The sequence below is a fragment of the Sander vitreus genome, chromosome 1, assembly GCF_031162955.1.
Source record: "Sander vitreus isolate 19-12246 chromosome 1, sanVit1, whole genome shotgun sequence".
NCBI lineage: Eukaryota > Metazoa > Chordata > Actinopteri > Perciformes > Percidae > Sander > Sander vitreus.
In genome coordinates, this window is record NC_135855.1 from 12,596,867 (window position 1) to 12,613,885 (window position 17,019).

General features: G+C 38.5%; 1 protein-coding gene across 4 annotated transcripts in view; it reads right to left on the reverse strand.

Moving 5' to 3' along the window:
• The window catches only part of tspan4a (tetraspanin 4a), a 169,144-nt gene that overhangs the window by 73,500 nt on the left and 78,625 nt on the right, over nucleotides 1-17,019 (reverse strand). For all 4 annotated transcript variants that reach the window (XM_078256863.1, XM_078256871.1, XM_078256881.1 and 1 more), the window contains one exon: nucleotides 1,710-1,901. In XM_078256863.1, coding sequence (XP_078112989.1) covers nucleotides 1,710-1,901 — 192 coding nt within the window. The remainder of the gene's footprint in view (nucleotides 1-1,709; nucleotides 1,902-17,019) is intronic.

The following is a 17,019-nucleotide window of genomic DNA, read 5'->3' on the forward strand; positions in this document are numbered from 1 at the left end:
AAAATGTGTGTAGATCAGAGCAGAAAAATGTTTGATGTCGAACACTTCCTGTCTTCTGATTTGCATATTCGTATATAAATATATCATTTCCAAATGCATGTCAGCCAGGTGTCGGACCCCTACCAAAATCATCATGGCTCATTTAGACATTTCAAATTTTTAATTATAGTTTTTTCGTTGTGGCTTGTCTGCTATACAGTTTTATTTATATTAGTGATAATACACTATAATAAACAAAAGAAGGAAAATTTGGGGTACCATTTATGATCCTTAATTGTGGTAAACTGTTGGTAACCACATTGTGTTTGTACATTTTTGATCAATTTGCAAGCTGAATAGTGTGAACTTCAACATTTCTACTGCTGATTTTGGCTTATATCAATAATGGTTCTAATAACCAGCACACCAAATTTAAATGCAATTTTGATTTGGAAAGAGTGTAGAAAATTTAAAATGCAATTATACAAGAAAAATAAAAACAATAAATCATTGCCATGAAGGACTGTACATCACCAGTACTTTTAATGCTCCATTTAAAGCCCTCGTGATAAATAGGACTTCTCCAGTACTATCTACTATATGGCGTGCCGTCCGCCATCTACTGTAGGTAAAACACTAACTATGGATAAGTACCTCATGAAACCCCTTCAAAAGATCCAAACTATCCTTTTTAACTGAATAAAATAAGAACAACCATGTCTGTGGCCAGTGCCCCTGTATAACACATTCTGTCATCATGCATCATCAGTGCTATACAGTATAATCAAATACAGTGTTGCACCTGTGTGTGTGTGTATGTATGTATGTATGTATGTATGTATGTATGTATGTATGTATGTATGTATGTATGTATGTATGTATGTATGTATGTATGTATGTATGTATGTATGTGCACTCTGGTTAATGAGCATTATTATTGTGATTGCAACTGGACCTTTTATATATGATGAATATTAAGTGGGTAGAAAACTAGAGGATAAAATGCATCAAACCAAATGGGCAAACACACCAGAATTTGTTTTTAACTCAACCAAACAGGTGATGTGTGAAAGCACCCTAAAGGATTTAACCACAACAGGACAGATGTCTGCTGGCAACGAAAATGATACATTTGGAGAAAGAATTCCCATGAAAGAAAACTTGCATATTTGTAACCATTAACTATAGTTTGTATAAAATGTCCATATTATAGTGGATTGATTTTTTTTTTTTCATAATAAAACGCATCTAACAACCCAAAATACTTAGAAACTGCACCAACATTTTCCACAGTAAAGCTCACCCAGACAGCAGCTGTTCACAATACAGGTTGAATCACCAGCCGTATCAATCAGTTCTAGAGAGAAACAGAAACTAATGCTATATGAGGTATGTCAAAGCTTTATGAAAGTTAGTGATATTTGTCATGCAAACAACAGCAATGTAACGTGGCATCATCACATTAACACAGCTGTGTGTGTGTGTGTGTTTTTTTTTTTTTTTTTTTTTAAAGAGAATTTTTTTGGGCTTTTCCACCTTTTGACAGGACAGCTAGGTGAGAGGGGGAAGACATACAGGAAATCGTCACAGGTCAGCTTTGAACCCTGGACCGCTGCATCGAGGCATAAACCTCCAAGCATATGTGCGCCTGCTCTACCCACTGAGCCAACCCAGCCTTGTGTTTTTAAAGTCAGTGATAGCATCAAAAACCATCCTGGCAATTAACTCACCGTCAGCAGCAGAGGACGGCTCTCTTTGACAGCTCCCACACAGCCCAAACAGCCGATCACCATGATGATGGTCCCCACTGCGATGAGCAGGTTGGCTGCCGACAAGGAGGGAAGGGATGATGATAGGGTGGCAAAGTTTCCCTGGGTCACTGAGAGCCAGACTCCCACCCCCAGTATGCCACATCCTCCCAACTGCAGAGGAAACACAAAGAGGCGTAAGGCTGTCTGTATGCCAATAACACAAGCAGACTCATCCTAAACAGAAACACAGTCAAACATGGAGGTGCACAGAAATATCTGCGGAATTGTTGTGGCTTTTGGTTTGTTTTTTAAACCGCATGCCTGTGAGTGTGCGCAAACAAGAGGGGAAACCAAAAACTCAGAAGAGCAGCAACAACTGGATCATCAGGGGCAGCAGAGCAAAGCAACCCACACAACAAAAAGTTTAAAGGAATAGTTTTACATTTGAGAAAATATGCTTATTTTCTTTTTTGCAGAGAGTTAGTGAGAAGATACCAGCTTCAAAGCTGTCCTGTAAATATAAGGCTACAGCCAGTTAGCTAAGCTTAGCACAAAGCCTGGAAACAGTGGTAAACAGCTGGCCTAACTCTATGCAACCCTAACAATCCGCCTACTAGCAACTCTTAAACTCATTAATTAAGTTATCATACCTCGTTTGCTTAAGCGGTACAAAAAACAAAGTGCTAAAAGTGACAAGTTGTGGTTTTTCACAGGGGTTACGTGCCGGACTATTTCCCGCCAGCAAGCAGTAACATCCTGAAATCTTTTCTGGTAGCCTGGCAACTGGTCCCTGCCAAGACCTGCCGGTCCAATTTTTTTTTCTTTGACATTAATGAGATAACGTGTTTCTTAGTGAGCTTTAGAAGTGCTGGTGGGCAGCTTGCACCAATCTTGCTGGTTGGTGTAGCTATTTAGTGTACAGGTGTGAGACAGTGGTATCAATCATAAATATATTATCATGAAACACCCGGCAAGAAAGCGAATAAGCATATATCCCAAAATGCCACTTTTACACCTGACTAGATTAAAATGATAAAAGGAAATTTCACATTTAAGAAATGATAGTTGTATTTTGTGTTTCATAGTCACACAGATGTATTCCAAACAAATCAAGTGAAGTCATAGAACATGAAGTCATGTGGACTTACAGTGAACTCATTCACTGGATGGTTTTGGTGACTGTCATGTATCATCAGTGCTATACAGTGTTACATCTTGTGTATGCTCTGGTTAATGAGCATTATTATTGTGACTGCAACTGGACCTTTTATATATGATGAATATTAAGTGGGTAGAAAACTAGAGGATAAAATGCATCAAACCAAATGGGCAAACACACCAGAATTTGTTTTTAACTCAACCAAACAGGTGAGGTGTGAAAGCACCCTAAAGGATTTAACCACAACAGGACAGATGTCTGCTGGTAACGAAAATGATACATTTGGAGAAAGAAGTCCTATTTTAAAAAAAACAAACAAAAAAACACTTGCATATTTGTAACCATTAACTATAGTTTGTATAAAATGTCCATATTATAGTGGATTGATTTTTCATATTAAAACAATGAATTAGTATTTGCATCAATTAAAAAACGGCCACAACACTTACTTGGTTACGTTTTGGGTGTGAAAAAATATTTTCGTTCAGTTTTCTAAGTATACTTTACCTTTCGATTAGTTTGAGTTTATTAGCATTCATGCTCACAGTTAACAAATGAATAAAAGCAAAATGTATATAAAATAACACATTATCTACAGTATATACACATGCACCCATACATTTATACTCATACACACTTACAAGTAAAACCATAAACTTGCATACAACCATGCGTGTACTGTACATTTAAATAAAAAGCCATAAAACAAACACAAACAAACCCCAAAGACTTCAGCTATGTAGAGTTTTTTTCTGGATTGGACATATATAAGATTGTTGGTGCGCAGCAGCAGACTGTCTGTAGTTTCTGCTCTTGTCTGTGGGAGCAAAGACACTCTGACAGAAACATGAGGAGAAAAAGGGAAAATATGTGACAGTAGCCCCCCCCAAGTTGGAAGCGAACTGGGATAATGGTCGTTTCAGTCGTCTTAAGCCCCTTTTACACATGCACTGCAAACCTGAAATTATCTAGACATTACCCAGCAGAGCTGTATGTGTCCAAATCAGTTGGACTGGACATTAAACAGACTTTACCCTGTCAGCTCCCTTCAAAGTCTGTGTAATGTCTGATTGAGCCCATGTGTGAGTGCAGGTCATTGTCCGGAAAATTCAGTGAGCGAGTAGGCGCCTTGGTGTTCAGGCGGCTCGCACAAAAATGGAAGGAAACGAATATCCATGTTGGAGAAGAAGGGTCATTTACACAAAGACGGCAACGAAAATGTCTAACTGAAGAAACAACAAGATTCGTGAATTTCTGTCAGTAAGGGCCAACGCCGAAATCGTCAGACAAATTCAAGGAATGGCAAGAGACTCGGTTGTTTACGACCAAATTACGCACAGGCTACGTGACCGCCATGTAATCTGCATGATGTCCTGCACTCTCTACCCAGACGCCACCCCTCACCTAAATCAAATAGTATTTGAGTATTTCAAGTAAGGGAGAATGCGTCTGAAACAGACATCTCCTGTTGTGTGCTACATGTATGAAAGGGCAACTTGGTCAATGTCCGCACCAGATTTGTTGGACAGTGTCCAGAGTTCATATGAAACAGCTTAGGACTGCTGGCCAATCAACCCTGTCTCCTGGAAATTACACTTGCATTATACTACTAAAACATTACTGAACAATGTGTTAGATTCAGGCAACAAAACAAATTAAATATGTACTTGCGTCAATTAGCATGTCCTTATGTTAATAATTCACCTAATCTGGTCAGCATTACATTTTCTTTAAAACGTATTTGCTGCTGCAAATCTGTTTGTATATAATTTCAAGGAGACGGTGTTGGCCCACTACAACCCTGAGTTATTTATTTTAATGATTAAAATCAGTTTTGGTTCACACGGTCTGTAATTCTTTGAACTTGTGAAAGAGTATGAATTAGCCATTAAACATACTAAATTGTGATATTAAAATGATCACCTACACTAAATAGGTTAAGTTTAAATATGTGAGACCAGTAACTGTCAGTGTTTGAAGAATTCAGCTGCTTTTGAAAGGAAATCCACACTCTTTTTGGAGTCTAAAGCCAGAGATGATCCTGTTTTTTTTCTTCTTTGAATGATTTTCCTTGAAGAACCATGGCATGTTTGCCTTCAGACTCTCAGAATGATTGTAGTGAGGGAGAAAAACGGTAACAAATGTATAAAAGGATTTTGAGATGCATCTATAGGAATCATCCATCGTTCACACACACTCTACGGCCACTTGCCAGTAATCCCAAAAGCAATAACATGATTTACATGGCTAAATACAAATATAGTTTTATCTATTTCGGGCCTTAACACAAGATCTTATTTAATGAGCTCTAGAGCTAGAAGTAGGGCAAGGCGAAAATAAAAAGCACTCATGCAGGGCTCCATTCATTGAGGCAGGTTTCTGTTCACTATTTAACACAGCTGGGAGATTTCAGCAGCTTGCAAATGAAGGGTCTTTGGGTCACTGTTGAACCCTTATTACGTGTATTCTATAATGAAGATTGGCAGCAGTGAGAAGGATGAAAAAGGGAACGCTGGGAATCGATGTTGGCAAACCTTTTCAGATTCTTAAGCACATTAGAGGGAAGGATATACCAACATTCTACAGACGTCCAAGGACAAGTCCTCTTTAAACTAAAAGACATTATCAACTTCAGAGTTGTTAATTGTCATTAATTTTACAGCTCTACATGATGTAGCCATGTAGGACGGTAAGCAGAAACCTACCACCATCATACAAATGTGATTGATTGATAGAACTTTGCTAACAAGTCTTTGTTTTGGACTAATTGTGAGACTAAAGTCATTGTATTGTTGTATTATTTCCCAAAGTGCGTACTTTTTCTGACCAACAGTCCAAAATGAGAAGATATTCCATTTACGTCATCGAAGATGACTGAGAAGTCATCACCTGAAACCAGCAATTGTTTGCCACTTTCACTTGATAAAAGACTTAATTTCCTGTCAAACTAATCCATTATTTGATGAATTGTGATCAACACTAGTATTGCAAGTATTGAATATTACAATACAGGACTGACTACTGGCAACATATAATCATCACGGTTTCCAAACTGTGGTCTTGTTTGTATGGTTAGTTTTGAAGTTGCTCCAAAATCCTTCCATGCAGCAGCTTTTAACGAGACGTTTTACTTTGACTCTAGTCTGGCTTACCGGATGTACAATGCTGGGATAAAGCCTGCATCCGTACGATTTGCCCTCCCCTCCCGCTTTCTCTGCTATCTGTTTTGCAAGGGCACCATCACTTCATCTGGGGCTTAGTGCTCCCCAGGATGATTGTGATTGGTTTAAAGAAACACAAACAAGTCAGAGCATAACCCCCCCACCACCACCACCACCACCACCACCCCCCCTCCCTCCATACCAGAATAGATAAGTGGTAAAGCCAGAACATGCAGCGCTGACACAGTGATACAAGATTACTTTCACTCTGATCACAACTGGTTTTGATTAGCACCCGTCCCCCAAAAACAGCAGCTAAAATCTTTACAGTCACACAGATTTGCAGTGTTTGAATTGAATCAGCCATCTGGACTGCCACAGCAGGTTTCTGTATTTGAAGCAGAGCCCTCTGTTTCTGGCTGCTGATTAAGGCCTAGTGAGAGAACCTACAAATACCATTTTCTTCAATAAATACCTACTGTATCAACTGAACGGCATTTATTGCATCCGAAACATCAGGAAAAGTTGGCGCAGTGGCGCAGAAATACCCACATTAATATCATCTTAATATGGTGATGAAAGGAATGATTTCCCTAATAAAATATACATATGCAGTAGATGTACTTGGTTCCTGGGCTCGCAGTGTACAACATAGGTGGATGTTTTAATGACTACATTTACAGTATGTGACTATCAGTGCTCTGATCTCATTGCAATTATGAGTGCTCCATCGTGAGCATGGGTCAGGAATACATATTAATATAATTATATTAGTATGAATAAGGTCGTAATCTGAATTCTTATTCATACATAAATACAATGTGAAGCTCTCAGGGCCAAGGATTAGTAGAAAAAAATGCAAGCAAGACATTATAGTTTGAATTCCCATGCTTCATGTATTATTTCTTTTGTGATACTTTGATGGGTGAATTATTTATTCAGTTTGTCCCAAAGGAGTGAATTCTGGTCTTTAAACCTGCTCTGGTGATGAGGTTTCAAGGTAGCTGTTTTTTAACGTATTATATACTTTAGATCTGTGTTATCTTTCAGTACATTTGATGTATGAAAGTGATGGAAAAACCAGGCACTGGGATATATTTCTGCATTGTTGATAAATCGTATCACCTCTGTTTGGGGTAATTTCTTATTTTATTTAGGGATCAAGTTTTTAGCAGAAAAAGCAATACTATATATGCAATGCTGATTAATGTATCTGACACATTAAAATAACAGATGTTGCCTACTGAATTTGGCACCTCATTCTTGATGAGCTACTTAATCTAAACACTGCGGGTCCTGGTTCAAAAGTATTAAGATGATTAACTAAAATGATTGATATGACATGAAGTCCATTGGATCCACTGGAGAGAAGGCATATCACTTTGTGGGAGTTCTGGGAAGCTGCTTCTTGAATGTTTTTTTTACATTGCTTTTTGCTAATTAGAAAAAAAAGTTTAGAGAATTGGTCTATTTAACCAACCACAGTCATAAATCATACTCGCACTGCTGCGCCTGAATAAATCACACTATCCCAATGAAAACTGGTGCCATAAACTGTACGTGATTTCAGTCAACTCATCTCAGGCTCGCCAGATCTGGTTGGGGGCAGGGAGGGGAAAGTCTTAAAACGTCATACATTTTTATTATTTACTCATGCAGTAGAATTTCTACTGGGTTAAAGGTGACCCAGTACTAAAAAAGTAAATTGTAAATTGTGTCCAGGTCAGAATCCCCTCTCCACTCTAGCAAACTTTACCAAATAATCCACCAATAAGATTTTTTTTTTTGACATATGATGCATTTTTCACCCCCCGCTTTCAATTTAAACACTAGCAGGAAAAAATTCAACCATATACCAATGCCTAACAGATGCAGATCAACATTAATCGGATTATTCTGGCCATCTGATGAATGTATGTAAAGCCAGTATTATTAAGTCCTCCTTATTAAATGACAAAATGCCCCCTATATTGCCTTACAGAACATCACATTCAAGCGTTGTCTGATTTGACACCGCTATGATAAAAGTTGGGGTTTGGTTTAGGCACAAGAACAACTTAGTTATAGGCATAGGGGCCGATTTATGTTTTCCCCCGTGGGTGCTCATGGGTGCATGCCCTTTTTTTAAAAAAATAAATAATAATAATAAAAAAAATAAAAATAAAAAGTAGTCAAAAAATGTTTGCATTTCAGAACCGTAGGAAATTCCTATTAACTCAATAACAAAGCCGTAAAGTAGGCTATCTTTCAACTCAGGACAGCGCCACTTCTCACAAATACAGATAGGATTGGAGATGAGAAGTTTAACTGACACGTAACCGCGATCAGCTTCGTGGACTGACAGCAACACAACCAATCGCACTATGACAGACGCTCCACTTAGCACCAACTGCAATGTTTAATTTTAAATGAATGTAGCCTACTGGCAGTCTGGCACACGTGGGTGCTCAGTATTTTCCGTGGGTGCTCGAGCTCCAGAGCACCCATGGTATCGGCGCCTATGGTTATAGGGTTAGGAAAAAGATTATGGTTTGGGTTAAAATAACAAAATCAAACTTTGAAAGGCCATTAAAGCCACTTACACTAACTTGGAGAGTTAATAACTTCTGTCAGACTGTATTGGCCCAAGGCATAGCTGTATAATTTCAGAGGGTCAACATTTTTCACTTTGTTAATGTTTACATTTGACATTTTTATTTATATCTACAGCCAGCCCGCACACTTCTCGGGTGTCAGTACTGAGCAACTTTTGAGAACAAGACTGGCTGCCAACATTACACTCTCTGCCATGTGGCTGCAGATTGTGAACTGTTATAGTTTTTGTTGGACATTAAACTTCTACCATCAGTACTCTTTAGAGTGTGAAAAGCTAAGCCGTGTAGAAGTCCTGCTAGAAACAAGAAAGGTCATTTCGAAGACACAAACACACGCTGAATGTTTCAAATCGACGTGTACAGGTTTTTTTGATCTGCCACTCATATTAAAGTGCTCATATTATGCTAATTTTCTGGTTCATAATTGTATTTAGAGGTTGTACCAGAATAGGTTTATGTGGTTTAATTTTCAGAAAACACCATATTTTTGTTGTACTGCACATTGCTGCAGCTCCTCTTTTCACCCTGTGTGTTGAGCTCTCTGTTTTAGCTACAGAGTGAGACATCTCACTTCTGTTCCATCTTTGTTGGGAGTCGCACATGCACAGTAGCTAGGTAAGGACTACTAGCCAGTCAGTATGAGGGCGTGCCATGCTAGCAGCTAGGCGAGCATTATAACGTGTGATACAAAGTGACGGGCGTTTGTCACAGAAGTAAAGGCTGGACTACAACAGAGCTGTTTGGAGCAGTTTGTGAACAGTGTTTTCTCTGGAAGATGGTAGGTCTCTTTGGGGTGGACTTTGGGCTTTTTCACTTTGTAAGCCTATAATGTGCACAAAATATATAATATATATATATTGGAAAGGGGATAAAGCCAAAAGGCATAATATGAGCACTTTAAGATCAGGTTTCTGCCACTGAGAATTGTGCTGTTAACCACGTTTGATGGAGGCGAACTGAATTTCATTTGTGATTCTGACAGCAATGCAGCAACATAAAAAAGAAACTCAACAGCACCATGAAAAGCAGAAAGTGTCCCACAGCGAGGACTGACAGTTGTTTTCCATTATAGACCTTCAGTATGAAATATTTCCGTTAAAGTCCATAGCGAGGTCGGTGGATTGTCTCATGTAACAGGATGCTGTTGAGTCCCCAGACTTAATGTCAGTTCAATCAGGAGAGACGTAATTGAAAGAGATGCTTAAAGACATTTAAAGACATAGTGCACAATAGGAAAGTTGAAGAACAATGTCTTTGGCCATTATATTTCATCAGCGTTGCCAACTTTTGGCAACTTTCTTGCTAGATTTAGTGACTTTTCAGAACATCTTAGCAACTTTATTTCTGAAAAAACAACTAGTGTTAAATTTTCTCAGAGAAATTGTAGTACACAGCTCTTCTGCCAACAGCGCTGTGTCTCCTGCTCTCCTCCTGTGCCGTGTGCAGGCAGTCAGTAGGTGTGGGGCAGGCAGGAGGACGCTGCTCGCTGCCAAAGCGGGCGGAGGCCTAATAGTTGTAGTGGGTTTCTCTCACTCTGAAACGTTCCCTAGATTAGGGCGCTAAATATTTAGTTTGTTAGATCTTCTCCCTCCCTTTGTAGATTTTAGCTTTTTATATCTTCTTTTTTTTCTTCATATATACAATGTCCCTGTAGTGAGATTGTGATTATTTGGCAAAAGATTTCTCTTTCTACCTTTTTTGTTTTATATGGTTTTACAGTAGGTGATCTCTCCATCGCTGCAACTGAAACAATCACTAAGCTTTATGTAAATAAATGCTGTCTATGCTATATCATCTTTAATTGGAAAAGATGTGGCAACACTTGATCTCATCGTGATGTCATATGGGGGTAGTTGATGCCTGCCGGAGGTTACAGTTTCTTTAACCAGACTACAGGCCTATATCAGAGGGGGGCTGATGATGACTCTTGGTGTGAGACTGTTGTGGATTCTGCAATATGGGAACATATATCCAGTGACAAAGTGAAAATGACTCTCATTGAAAGAGGGGCCTCTTCGTTTCACAACAGAGGAGCTAAATACCCCACATCAGCAAGAGACTGTGGAATAGGTGGTCGAGTTTGCTCCTTTTAATAATGACATGTTGTGCAGCCGATTGCCTAATGGACAAGTGGCACCACGAGAATGGCTGTTATATTCATTATCAACCTCGATCAATTTTAGGTAGGGTATTTGTTTTCACACTTTTTCAAAATGGTAAACCATCACATTTAATGTATTGGTTTGAATACATAGTATCTGTACCCTATTTGTGTGTTTCCCTGCGATGCGTTGTAAAGCACTGTGCGCTCTTTGCGATAGTGGACGTGTAGGCTACTACTTGCGTGTGTGTGTGGGGGGAGGGGATGGAGGGGGGCCCATTCCGATTTTGTGCCCAGGGCCCGTGGTCATGGAGTGTTGACACTGGTGAGGATGAAGGGTTTTTTATTTCTGAGATGTCTGCTGCAGCAGTAAGAGCTTACTATAGGACTTCACATGTTGAACAGTAATGAACAGTGTTGGGGGTAACGCGTTACTGTAATTAGATTACATTTGTCTGTACCGCAGTAATGTAACACATTACTGTTGATAACTCAGTTATCACATTACAGTTACTTATCAAATAACAATTGTGTGTGGCCGGGTTGGTTCAGTGGGTAGAGCAGGCGCACATATACTGAGAGGTTTATGCCTCGACGCAGAGGTCCAGGGTTCGAATCCGACCTGTGATGATTTCCTGCATGTCTTCCCCCTTTCTCACCTAACCATCCTGTTAAAAATTAAAGGTGGAAAAGCCCTAAAAATAATCTTTAAAAGAAATAAATAATGATTGCGTATCTTGCATTACTGGTTCTTCAACTATGCTTAACGGGAGGAGAGAATAACGAATCAAATGTCCGTTTTAGTTGCTCCTTGCCCCACCGTAACACTCCGAGTAGACAAAACAAATATGGCAGAGCCACTGCTTAAGACGTCTTTCGAGGGGTGGAGGTATGCCCATTACTTCAAATTAGTTGCGCAAAAGGTAAACAACTTGATTGTAAAGTGTAAATTGTCCCCCGGTCAAACACCTCTCCACCACCACGAACAGAACATCCAATCTAAGGTAGTTCCTAAAGTCCCCTGGACCCTGAATGACGCCGAGGCAGATGGAAAAAGGCATTTGCCGACACCTGCTAAGCAGCCAAGACTGTATTCAACAGCAGGTAAAGAAGGCAGAGCTACAGTACGTTGGCTAACATACATAGTGGAGGAAATACTTACTGATTCGACAGTGTAATCGCCGTCTTTCCGAAACATACTGGGCAAAATAGAGATAATGAAGAGCGGACGGCCGCCAGTAGGCCTACCTCTTGACACATTTGGTGCTAATGTACACAACTTTGTTGTCAGCTCTGTGGTATTAAACAGCATACAAGAAAGATCTTGTGTATGTCGGCATACATGAGGTTTAACTTTATATTATTTGGCAAGTTATAGTGCATCTCAAGTGATATGGAGTAATCCAAAAGTAATGTAACTAGTTACTTTCAGCAGTGAGTAATATAGTAAAGTAAGGCATTACTTTTTTGAAGTAAGTAGTAATGTGTAATCTATTACTTTTTTGAGTAACTACCCCAACACTGAAGGTATTAAAAATAATACAATAGAAATGTATCAGGTACAACATTGTGGAGGTGATACTGTAAATCTACAGTTTACATTTATAGCAGGGAGGTTCTGGGCAACACGTTCTACACCAGCAATGTGGATTTAATAGATTTTTATTTTATTTTTTATCAGCCTTTAGCACAATCCAACCACACTTGTTATCTGTAAAGCTTTGAACTCAATACAAGCAAAGTATGAACTTAACTGGCTGGATAGCAGATTTTTCTTAACAGGTTGTATTCAGGTTGTTTATGTACTGTATGCAGTGTAGTGTTTGAGAGTAAACTGTACATCCTCAAAGATACTCATTTTATCCACCAGCTCTCCTGAGGGATGTCCACTCTTCTCCTTTTTGACATATACAAATGATTGTCGTAGTCAGCAGGAAAACGACATAATTCAGTCATTGTGTTGGATGGACACAGTCTTATGTCTCAAACATCAAGGACAGGATTTCTTTTGACTATATCCACTGGCCTCCACACATAAAGTATAGTGCCTTGACCAATAAAGCAGGTGTGTTTTGTAACCCAACTATGTTCATAAAAACAGATTGGATAGATTTTTAAAGGTACTTTTGAAGGTAAGCTCACTAGAGATGGGCTCAGCTGGCTGAAATCTTTGAAAGGCATTTGATCAGCAAGGCAAATGCCATCCTAGATTGTCGTGGTCACCCCCATAGGAGTTTAAAATGTTACTCTGTGAGAGCCGATTCACGGCCTTTAAATTGAGCAGCAAAAAGCCGAAACTGATAATACCTCCCCTGCACATTAAAATGTAACAGCTTTAGCACTTTATTTGTTGCACGTTTAATGTATTATGTGTTGTACAAAACTCCACTGTATCTCATTAAAGTTTAATGCAGCTATGTATGGCAATGATAATATTGCTCCTTTTCATTTCTATGCTGCTGTGTTTTCAATGCTGTCGCGTGTCTCTGTAGTGTTTTTATTAAATGTGACATGGAGCGCTGTCTGGTTACAAACATCGAGCCTTAAGAGTCCTCCAAGCTTTCAATCGCTGTATTCCAAACAGAAAAATAAAATAAAAGTTAATAAACCCAAATGTTTTTGCTAAATGTGTGTTTTTGTTAGTGTGCCATTGTGTAAAAAGGAAACCTTAGGCTGTTTGCTGCCTTCAGATTGGGAATTTAAAGATGCTAAACATACTGTCCCTTGTTGTTAAGGAGAGCAGAAACCCCAAACTTCCCTCAAGTCCCTTCTTCTTCTTCAGAGCTATAGTGCAGAGAGGCGCTCAAACAAAAATTCAAAACCATGCAGCTTGAAGTGATAGATGAACAATAGATACCACAGTACAAAACACGATTCTAAAAGGTGTGTGTGTGTGTCCGAGGGCAGATCCCAGGTTTATGAGTTGAATCCCACGCGATTGTACTTTCACCGTCTTAGACTAATTGAATGATGACAACCTAACATGGTTAAGCCAATGTGGCTGAACATGTGTTGCCAAAATAAAAGTGGTAATTGAAAACATTGCATATTTTGTCAGAGAGCATAACTTGCTTCCTAAATCAGTTGGAGCTTATTTAAATCAATCAAGTTTCACACCAGCAGCTCATTTGGAAAGACAAATTAATTCATTTTAACTAATGCAAAACTTCCCCCCCCCCCCCACCTCTCCCCCCATTTCATTTTTCAGTCAAATTAATTTACAGCTACACCCATTTTCTACCCACATCTGTTCATTTTGAGAAAGTATTTTCTATAAGCAGTGAGAAGAGATGAGGAAAAAACAGACACTTATGTTTGCAGCAGGAATGCTCCAGCATGTGAGAAACACGGTCTCACATGACTGACCCCAAAGAGTCAATAATGGAGCAATGAAATGCATTCATGTCTCATTGATCTGGATTGTTGCTGGAGGTACACTATTATGTTCCCATCATTGATGTGAAAGGTATAAACCGCTGTTTGAAATCTGCTTAATATGAGATCAACATGACATCAAGTATTCACCTGTTTTACTCTCTAAACGTTGACAATGGCAAGGAAGAAGTTGAAGTTGCTTTGTAAACCTCAGACACAGGCAAGGACACTCAAAGTAAATTCTTTGGTGAGGCTTTATTGAGATTTACATAAACCTGTTACAATTCATCCTTAATCTTGTCACTCTACAAACATTTTGAAACCCAAAAGCCTTGAAGTACTACCAACATTAAATCTTCTGTGAATGTTTGCTCAGAGTAGGCGACAATGTATGATCAAATCTATTAACTCAAAACTTCTATTAAAAAAGCACAATGTGACACGATTTAACTACAGATATTTCTAGTCACTCTTGCACCCTAAGTATTTCAATTGTATGGTACAAAATTGCATCCACTCCTTTTTATAGAAAGAGATTTGTCAAGCAATGTTAAGGACACAGTTCCCAAAAATCTCTTATTTGATCTTCTTAGACATAAAATGCTCTGCCAAAATTAAAAAGATTAGCGCGCACAGAAAATCCAACATCTCCTGTAGTCCGAGGGTAATATTGCATTTTTTACTCGACTACATTTATATGACCGTTCTTACTTATTATTTTTAAGATTTTACATTAAAAAAAACTATACACTTATGAAATACATTGCATTGTATGAACCAGTTTAAACCGATGGTTTCCAACCTTTTTGGTCTGTGACCTCTTACAAGTCTTGTCTAGTTGGGGCTCCTTGTCAAGTTTCAGACGTCTATGAGTTGTTAGAAACAAATATGTTAACCCTCTAAACTTCTCAGATGGATAATGTATTTAAAATAACTGTTTGAGGTGCAAATTGGTAAAACTATAAATATATTTTACAGAAAAGCAATTGAAAAAAAGCTAAAAACAAATAGATACAAATGTGTGTATAAGAACTTAGTTTTTTCCCCTCCTAACTGTAAATATAGTAGTTAAAACATGCCCCTCATCAAGCAGCTACAACAGTAAACTGCTGCTTACACATTGATGCATCAGTATTAATAACCTAGTAATGTTACAGGGCACACACAATTCGTATGATATTTTACAAATTACAGCGACTGCTGCATTTAACCATATCTCATATCAAGGGGGACACGGAGTATTAAAAAACATGATGGACTCTTCAGAAGAGGTTATCACTCAAGCTTCTGCGTGGGAAAGTTGCCAGACTACACCATTTTGTAAACATAGTCATACTGAGAATTACAGAGAGAGTTTTGTGGAGCTGATAGTCTTAATTAGCTTTGTATCAACTCATTTGGCAATGGCTTGAATGTAACAGACGTTCATTAATATAAAATTGTTGCAATAGCTTTAAAGTTTGGATAAAAAAATGAAATTATTACGTAGTAAGACATTAGCAGTCAAAACTCCACCTAATTGGCTATCAGGACAGTGGGAGTGTGGGTCATCAAAATAACTTTTTGTTTCAAATGTTGCTAAACTCTAATTGGTGCATGGAAGTAAGTGACATCATACAACAACTGAACCCCACCTCACTTCAAACCAGTAAGAAAAGCAACAACAAAAACAGAAATGCAAACATCTTGTAGGTGAAATGACCAAACTGCTCAAACCTTGGCAAAACGGTCTTCATGTAGGATCTCATCACTTATAGCAAGATGCTGATTGAGAAAACAGGTTGTAGGGTCCTTTTTTTAAGGTTCAAACAACTTCCAAACAACTGCACAATCACCAAATATTTAGTTAGATGGAAGTAACAAAAAGCTAAGAAGACCTGCAGCATGAACTGAGGCAGTGACGTTTATTTACTCTTTGAAAGATCAAGACTTCAAAAAGGAAAATTAAGATCACACAGTTGTTTGGCAGTTATGAAAGAGCTGCGGGCAAATATTCACCCTAGATACTTGTTTAATAAATTATTAAAGCACAGAAAAAAAAACAGCGACACTAAATGCCTTTTTATTTTGCTAATAGAAAATAAACAGGGTTTTGTTCTTGTAGGACTATTGGCCCCGTCAGCTTCGTTGTTATCTTTGCCGAAATTCCATTACACGCATGACGGGAATTTTCCCTGCTAACATCTAAGAATTGCACATCATAAATGCAGCAGGGACTGGAAAACATTATTTCACAGTGTCCTTCTGAGAAACGAATCAGGAAGAAATAGATTTTTACAGAGACTTCGCTGTAACCCTAACAGCTTATGAAGTCTTAAATCGAACGGTGGCGTGTTTTTCTACATGCTTGTAATTCATGATTTATATTTGTCATTCAATAATTAGTTCATAGCAACTTTACTGAGCTCTTTATCATATCTCATATTACATAATACTTTCTGTTTTCAACCCACTTAACAGGGATTTTATTGTATCAGTATAATATTACTGCAGAGGTTTGATGGTATAACACTGTATCCTCCTGGCAATTATTACATTTTATCGCACCAACTCTGCAAATAAACGAAGAGAGAGGAGAGATTTGTTTGTTGGATGGAGCATTTAGGGACAGAAATGGATTAGTCAAACTTGCATATGCTGTCAGAGGAATATTCAGCACACACCCACATCAGGTAAATCCACAGTGATAGTTCAGCACTTAGGAGTCCTGGCATTAACAGTTACCACCCTTAAAACAGGAGTATGATATGAAATCAAAACGGGTGCTTCTGAAAATATGTGCATTTATACAATTTGTGTTATACCGTTGGAAAGCCTGTTTAGTTCCCTTTCAAATGGTGCCCCATTTGTAAGGAACATGCATTTGTGGGATGAGCAGCAGCGCTGAGTATGTGGGTTG